Source organism: Otolemur garnettii, unplaced genomic scaffold (genome assembly GCF_000181295.1).
Source record: "Otolemur garnettii isolate 467f Iridium unplaced genomic scaffold, OtoGar3 scaffold00029, whole genome shotgun sequence".
NCBI classification, from domain to species: domain Eukaryota; kingdom Metazoa; phylum Chordata; class Mammalia; order Primates; family Galagidae; genus Otolemur; species Otolemur garnettii.
In genome coordinates this window covers 1,937,671-1,946,652 of record NW_003852424.1, presented here as the reverse complement: position 1 = coordinate 1,946,652, position 8,982 = coordinate 1,937,671, and the positions used below count along the sequence as shown (strand labels likewise).

Below are 8,982 nucleotides of genomic sequence, written 5' to 3'. Positions count from 1 at the left end.
ATATCCAGAGGACCAAAACTCACATTATAACAAAGATATTTGTACTGGAATGTTTATTGCAGCCCAATTCATAATTGCTAAATCATGGAAGAAGCCCAAGTACCCATCAATCCATGAATGGATCAATAAATTTTGGTATATGCATACCATGGAATATTATGTAGCCTTAAAGAAAGATGGAGACTTTACCTCCTTCATGTTTACATGGATGGAGGTGGAACATATTCTTCTTAGCAACGTATCTCAAGAATGGAAGAAGAAGTATCCAATGTACTCAGCCCTACTATGAAACTAATTTATAGCTTTCATAAGAATATGGGGAAGAGGGAGAGGGAAGGGAGGGAAGTAGGGAGGACGAGTGGAGGGAGGGTGATTGGTGGGATCACACCTATGGTCATTCTTACAAGGGTACAAGTGAATCTTCCTAAATGTAGAATATACATATCTAAATACACAATTTAAAAAACCACAATAACTAAGAAAATGCCATGTAGAATATAAATATCTAAATACACAATAAAAAAAAAAACACAATAACTAAGAAAATGCCACGAAGGCTATGTTAACCAATTTGGTGAAAATATTTCAAATTGTATATAAAACCAGCACACTGTGCCCCATGATTGCATTAATGTACACAGCTATGATTTAATTTAAAAAAAGACCCTGACAACACTGGTAGGAAGATTCTGAATTAAATCAGAACAGAGAAATTAAGCTCAGGAAAAAAAAAATAAAAAGTTCTGTGGTGGAAATAATAACCACTTCCAAAATTAAGGAACATTTCAAAATACCTAATGTACCATTTTTATACATTAGGTACTTGAGGATAAGCCCAAAAAAACCTTCAAAAATTCATGCTCTCACTGAAAAAAAAAAAAAAGAAGGTGGCTTGAAGGCACAGTATTTTCATGCCAAGTTCCAACCTGAAGCACTATTTTATGGATCAGTTTATAAGGTCCTATAAATAAGGAGCTATAAGGGAAATAAGATCAACCTGTCCCTCTTGTGTGGAGCCCCAGTGGCCATTAGAAATGCAATCTCAGTAGTATCCAAGAGAAGGAAGCAGTTCCCACTGGTTCTAGTGTGACAGTCCCTCCAGCTCACAGCTCTGCCTACACATAAAACACTTGACACAAGGCAGCCTGCCTGGCTTCCACTCTCAGGTAAACTAAGTGCTCCTTGGAGGAAGTGGGATTATTAGACCCTACCTCACCTGCACAAGACAGCTGGGCTACTACTCCCAGTCCATGTCCCAGGTTAGGGTAACACAAACAAGGTCAACAACAGAGCACAATAAAACACACAGCCATTGCCATGTTCAGCCAGAAAGAATACATTCCCATGAATCTTGGATTAATATTATTAATATTTCTAGGAAACTTCAAGAACATAATGTGCTGGTGTCCCAGGAAATCAATTTTACCAACTTCTAAACTCCTAATGTTTAAAGGCTAATCCAAACTAGATAGGGCCTAACTGACCACTTATTAGATAAGACCTGTCATCAAAAGGCCTGTTGTCTGAACCCAGCCATAAAGCTTACTGAGTATGTCATGCAAGGCAAGAAGGACCAGGAGGGAAATTTTTAAAGTCGCACATGAACTTTATGGCCACCCTGTATGTAACTCTCCTCTGTGTCTACACTCCTGCCTAGTCACGAGCCTGAGTCTGACTCCACCTTAAATACACATATTGCTTCTGTGCTGCAAAGCAAATTGACATGAGATCTGAGAGCAGGGAAAGGGAGATTATCTGTTTAAGCAAATTTAGAAATTTCTCCCTACACAGTCTTGGTCTTGCATGGCTGCTCTTGTTTTAACTGACTCTCCATCGCATCCACCCCACCCTGGTCTTGGTTTTGTTAATTTTATTTCCTTCATTAAAGGCTAAACAGTCTATCAAAAGAGTGCTTCAAAACTAGTCACAGGGACAAAAATGCAAACACAAGCACCATTTATCATCTTGTCAGCAATCCTTGGTGTCATGCCACCAAAGAGGATGAAGCGGTCATTCAACAAACATTCCATTATCTCATCCACAAGCACCCCGGTTTCTGATCACAGACTAGCAGTTGATAAGCACTGGTGTGAGTGGAGGGAAGAGAGACGAGAAACACATCTCCCCTTGGTTTCACTGCAGGGCCCTGCTGAAAGGTGCTCACCTGGGAAAACCTGCTCCTGCTGGCCTGCAGGGGCTAGTTCCATGTTTCATACTCCTTAGAGCAGTGGTTTGAGCCACCAGCTGAACATTAGAATCATCTGAGGAGCTTTTACACTGTCAGGTGCCCCCAGATTGTGCCCGAGGCCAATTAAAGCAGTTGTCTGGGTGTGGGCACAGGAAGTTGTCAGGCTCCCAGGTGATGGCAACAAAAGCCAGGGCTGAGAACCACGGCCTTAGAGAACCCCTCTGCCTCTCAACCAATGTTCAGGTCAGTTGCAGAAAACACACACAAAGATTAAAATCAATAACAGCCATTTATCTTAAAAGTAGATAAAGGAAAAAAAATCCACTCAGACTGACTTAAGGTCAAGGGGGAGGGGAGTTATATTGAAAAGAACACTGTCATCACACCCATATACAACCAACCACCAGGCTTCCCAGTACCTCTGTTTACTATTAAAGGGTATCCTTTAGGTAAAACTAATTTTACGCTGGGGTCTGTCTTGCCCACGTTGTTAAGGGTGCAGGGAAAAAACAGAAAATAGCTGGCAGCATTCTCTCCCCATCTACAAGGGAAGCTCACCTGTGGTTTCAGAGTCAGCACAGTCACCACTAATACTCCACTGCAGCATGGAGAGCCAAGAGGGTGACAACCTGTGTCCATCAGGCCTACATACAGTGGCTGAGCTGAGCTGCAAGACTTCTTTATAAATAACAAGGTCATCCTACTCACATAATTTATTTCCAAACTCAGTGGAATATGCACTATACCAAGACACACTACACTTTCATAGAAAGGCAAGTCTTTAAATAAGCACAACTAGCAAAGGTCAGTCGTGGGTACCATGATCTCCAAGGAGAAAAGGCCACCTGTGATCCAACTTCCTCAGGAGACATTTGCAAGTAGACTGCTGGCGACACCGTTCCCCAAAATGGTGTTAAACACCTGTTGCTCAAATTCACAGGTTGCTCAAGGACAGGCAGGGAATACAAGAGCCCTGGGTTTTCTCCTCCCACTGCATATGAAAATCACCTTTAAAAACACTGACACCCAAGTCACATCCCAGACTAAAAGATTAGGATATTGGGGGACAGACCAGCGCACGGCATTTTTTAGAGCAGTGGATCTCACACAATTTATCATGCAGGTATATCCCAGGCGGGACCTGTGGAGCTACAGATGACTGGACCCACCCCCAAAGTTTCTGATTCAGCAAGTCTGGCCTGAGAACGGCATCACTAATGTGTTCCCAGATGCTGCGGAGGCTGCTGGCCCCGGGGCCCACACTGTACGAACCACTGCTTCCCAGTGCCCCAGCAGCTCTCATCAGTGTGTCCGGTACTGAGGAGCACTGCATTAGAGCGATCCCTGGTCAGGGCACTGGGAGGAGAGAATTCTCAACCAGGCTCTACTGCCAACCCAGGGTTTCATAACAAACAAGCCTGAGATTTTTCAGGGTCTCAACTACCTCCTGATATATAAACTTGAGGCACTGCATGAAAGAGATCCTGAGCCCCTTCAGGAAATGAAATGATGACCTTTTCAATGATGACACTAATACCTATAGAAAGGAAAAGGAAATAGGCCTCAGGGGCTGTAAAACAGCTTTCAAAAGACAGGAGCAAGGTAAGTTCCCCCTCATGTGACCTCATAACATCTGGGGCCACACAAAGAGTGCCAGGTATCTGGGTGCTTTGAGCCCATCACCCTGTTGCCAGGACTCACCTTTTAGGACCTTGCAGAACTGTCCAGGTGTCTGGGCCTCGGCAGAGGGGCTGGGTGTCAGGGACCATTTGCGCCTAATCAGATGCTCCCGTCCACTGAACTGGCCCTGGGAGTTGTTGAGGGGCTGAATTAGCACCTGCTCCTGCCCCAGCTGGATGAGGCCCACCTGCACAGAAAGGAAAGTGAAGTGGGACATCAGTCAGGTCATCTTTATTCACACATGCCATGACCTTGCTGTGGGCTGTGGTTTGGTTTTCCATGTCTGGGCTTTTTTCTTTGCAAACTGCTAAGATTTAACTGAACCTAAGAGTAAGCTTCTATGTGACTTAAAAACAACCCACTGATCAGTTGTGTTTGGGGGTGAGGGCATGACAAAGGGGTAGGGGTGTGGAGAGAAGTACAGAAGTATCCATTCTCCAGGCTGGCTTTCAGAGATGGATTACTTCATTATTGATTTTTAAAACGTTTATTTAAGAATTTGTTCTTAAAATCATCTCATCTCAAAAGTCCACTTCAGGCAACTCCAAAATTGTGGGGAAATGACAATTTTATACCTAATGGGAAAATGTATCTTAATCCCCAGGGATATTTAGAATTAAATATAAAGACAAGACAGTCATTAATAGTACTGATGATGCTATAGTATTAATAGTTTTATGGTAGATTTACACTTTTTCCCCAGAACTTATAGTGTTTAAGAGAACTTGGCAAAGTACTGAATTGGATTTGTGATCTTAATTTAAAGTATCATTGACTTAGACTTGTGACTTTAAAATCTTATGAGGTTTATAAGCAGTGTTAGAATGTGTAAGAGAATTTAAGACTTCCCATGTTTATAAGACTGTTATTAGGTTTATAAGAATTTCTTAAGTACTTGTGAAGGGTTTGTTTTTTTAATCAACCAAAGAACTTGAAAATGAAATCAAATGTTAAATCTCTAAATGCAGTTCTAAACGTTTAACAGTTGGGAAGCACAAGTGTGGAAAGGCAGCCAAAGATTAGTCAAAGCCCCCTAAGTGACTGCAAAAACTTACTAGATTGTAAGATTTGTAAATTGAATGAAAAACTTTTAAAATCTTTAATTTGTTGCTTTAATAGACTGAATATTAATTCTTTTTTAAAAATGAAGGGGAGAACCTTTCCCCTCACTTGGAATCAAAGTTGACGGCATTACAACAGTTTGCACCCCTCTCCCAGACACCTGCTGCTCTAGCCTCCCTTTTATACGGAGTCAACAGGACAAGGCAGACCTTCCACAGAAATCTAACCTGTCTGGTTTGTACCGTGGTCTGTGCAGGCAATGTCCCCTCCTCCTGGGCAATACTTCCACACTCCCTTGGCTAGCTCAGATTTAATAGATTTGGCAGCTCAGTTTTAGTGGGTCACAGTGGGTGGACAACCTTTCTTCTTTTCCAACATTACTTTATATTAATAAAAGTCATGACATACTAAACCAGTGGTTCTCAAACCCTCACACCCCCCAAAATCACCCGGAGGTCTTCAGTGCAGCCCAAGAATGTGCATCTCAAACAAGTCCCACGTGACATAGACACTGCTGTTCCAGGGACCCCATTTTTTTATTTCTGTTTAATGTGAGGGTATAAACAACCAGTTCACAATATTTGAATCTGTTAGAGTCCCTCTTACAGTTGTGTCCTGCACCCAAAAGGTGTGCCATACACCCCTACATTGTGCTCCTTGAGTAGGAGAACATCAATCTCTGGCTTCATATTAGTATTTAATACATCGGGTATTTGCTTTTCCATTCTTGTAATACTTTACTAAGAAAATGTGTTTTAACTCTATCCAGGTTAACAGATGAAACGTCCCCATCATTTTTATAGCTGAATAGTATTCCATGGTATACATACACCACAGTTTGTTAATCCATTCCCGAGTTGATGGGCATTTAAATTGTTTCCACATTTTGAGGATTATAAATTGAGCTGCGATAAACAATCTAGTGCAAATATCTTTATGACAAAAGGATTTTTTTTTTCTTCTGGGTAAGTGGCTAGTAGTCGCACTGCAGGATCACACAGGTCTAATTTGTGTTCTTTGAGAATTCTCCATACTGCTTTCCAAAGAGGCTTTATTAGTTTGCAGTCCCACCAACAGTGTAAAAGTGTTCCACTCTCTCCACATCCATGCCAGCATCTGTAATTTTGGGACTTTGTGATGTGGGCTAATCTTCCTGCAATTAGGTGATATCTCAGGGTGGGTTTGATTTGCATTTCTTTGATTAGGGACAATGAGCATTTTTTGTTTTTTAGCCATTTGTCTATCTTCCTCAGAGAAAGTTCTGTTCATGCATGCCTCTTGCCCAGTGATAGATGGGACTGTTTGCTCTTTTTTTGTTGATTGAGTTCTCCATAGATCCTTGTTATTAAACTTTTGTCAGATTCCTAACATGCAAATATCTTTTCCCATTCTGAAGGTTGTATATTTGTTTTGATTGTTGTGTTCTTAGCTGTGCAGAAGCTTTTCAGTTTAATTAAGTCCATTTTTTTTGTTGTTGTTGCCACTGAAGTCATCTTGATAAAATCTTTTCCCAGGCCAACATCCTCAAGAGTTTTTCCCACACTTTCCTCTAGGATTTTTTTTGGAGACAGAGTCTCACTATGTCACTCTCGGTAGAGTGCCATGGTGTCACAGCTCACAGCAACCTCAAACTCTTGGGTTTAAGCAATGCTCTTGCTTCAGCCTCCCAAGTAGCTGGGACTACAGGTGCCTGCTATAAGGCCTAGCTATTTTTTTGTTGCAGTTGTTTACCTGGCTCAGGCTGGGTTCGAACCCACAACCCTTGGTGTATGCGGCTGGCACTGTAACCACTATGCTACGGGCACCAAGCCTTCTTATAGGATTTTTATCATTTCATGCCTTAAATGGAAATCTTTTATCCATCTTGGATCAATTTTTGTAAATGGTGAAAGATGTGAGTTCAGTTTCAGTCTTTTACATGTGGTTATCCAGTTCTCCCAGAACCATTTATAGAGTAAGGATTTCCCTCCCACACCCAGTGTATTCTTTTGTTTAGTTTATCAAGATCAGATTACAAGAGCCGGTTTTATTGCTTGCTTTTCTATTCAGTTCCAAATGTCTATGACTCTATTTTTGTGCCAATACCATGCTGTTTTGATCACTATGGACTTGTAGTGTGGCCTAAAGGTAACCTGGTAGGGTGATGCCTCCAGCTTTGTTTTTATTACTAAGGACTGCCTTGGCTGTACGGAGTTTTTTTCTGGTTCCATGAGAAATGAAGAACTATTTTTTCCAGCTCTTCAGAGTATGATATTGGTATTTTAATGTGGATTGCATTGAATCTGTAGATTGCTTTGGGAAGTATAGACATTTTAACAATGTTGATTCTTCCCAGCCAGGAGCATGGTATGCTCCCATTTGTGAGAGCATCTCAGCTCTCTGCCATGCACAGGAATAACTCTGACCTCAAATACAGAGCTTCCATGAGGCAAATCACACAGACCTTCTTTACATTCTGAAAGGATGTGCCAATACAGATCCCCTTTAAAAGTAAATCAGATCAACTAATAAGATCATCCAACCTTTAGTCCCCGAGATGTAGGGTGAGGCCGTATATACTGCCCTATGCATTATTTCAAGGTTTCTATTTCATTAGAACTGTTGCCAAGAACAACTCATAGATTTTACTGCCCAAATAAAACTGTCTCGAAGTGGCACTGCATGACCCACTGGAGAGCACAGCTTTCTTCCCTCCCCTTTGAAGTGAAAATTTGTATCTGTACACCAGGATACTTTGGAATGACAGAAGATGTGGGGGCAGAGGGGGGCAGAGGGCAGCTGTGGGGAGCAGGGTGCACAGTGCTCTGTCTTAGCCGAGCATAGGGAGCCTCCGTGCAGAACATCTGAGAGCTGCCATAGCTGAGACACAGTAGGCAGGTCACAGCTCAGTGCCTGGGACAGAGCCCCATATAACCATGGGGCCCTGTGCACCCTGAACGATGTACTCTAATGAGGGGCTGGACTCATTTGGACCCACCCTGGCTGTAGAAGGACAAAAGCACCCCTGGATCTAGAACTGTGCCATCACCACCTATTTGGCCTAGTGTTTGCATTCACAACCCTGATGTAAATAGCAGTTAGCTGTCTTCTAAGTCTTCTAGGAGTTTTTAAAGTCAGATTTCCCCATGGTAGGGAATCCTATGCATTCATACAAACAAAGCACCACCTGGCTCCTCGGGGTGGGGAGTAGGGGATTCTTCAGAATGAGTGTCTCTCTGGGGTTGCCATATGCTGGTTTCCATTTATTTGGAGAAGATATTTGCAACGCTAGTGAAAGATGGACAAATGCACTGATGGGTTGTACTTGGCCAGGGAGCCACCTGCCCTCCTGGGCCCTAACCCTCAAGCCAGGATGTGGCCAGGATTAGCACCCAAGAAGGATTAGCACCAAGACTTGTGGGACTCAGTACAATTCACAGTCTCATTATTGGCTGGGATATCACCTTGTCAACATGTAACGATCACTTAATCTGTTGAAAAGTGCCACTATGACCCCCCCCCCACACACACACACATCTCACCCCAAAACACTGGGCAGTCCTCCTTACCTCTCCTGATCTCCTCTTTCCAAACACATCCCCCATCCCTGTAGCAACTGACACTATATTCCAGCCCATTCCCCCATGTGATAAAGGGCATTTTCAGGACTTAATCATTTGTTCCACTGAAACAGGATCAGAATTATTCTTCCTTATTTTTCTAATGTCTACCATATAATAATTATTCAAAAAATAAAACCACACCTGGACTAGACTGCCTGCAGTCCCCTGGCTCAGAGGTTCTCACCCCTGGCTGCATATTTGGGCTGCATGTTGGTATCATCTGGGGAGCTCTTAAGACCCCTGATTCCCAGAGTGTCCTCTCAATGCCAACAAACTCAATCTCCAAGGTGGAATGAACACAGGCACTGGCATTCCTTTAGAGCTTACCAGAAGATTTCAATGTGTAGCTCATGTTGAGAACAACCACTTACCCCTTAACTGGGTGCCAGAGACCTTGGCCATTTACTGCCTTGATTCCAATGTCTGGAGGAACCTGGATTTGGAACCTGG

General features: G+C 42.7%; 1 protein-coding gene across 1 annotated transcript in view; it reads right to left on the bottom strand.

Moving 5' to 3' along the window:
- Positions 1 to 8,982, bottom strand: part of ADAMTS17 (ADAM metallopeptidase with thrombospondin type 1 motif 17) — a 345,625-nt gene that overhangs the window by 327,904 nt on the left and 8,739 nt on the right. Inside the window, exon 3 of the mRNA XM_003788635.1 lies at positions 3,890 to 4,055. Coding sequence (XP_003788683.1) covers positions 3,890 to 4,055 — 166 coding nt within the window. The remainder of the gene's footprint in view (positions 1 to 3,889; positions 4,056 to 8,982) is intronic.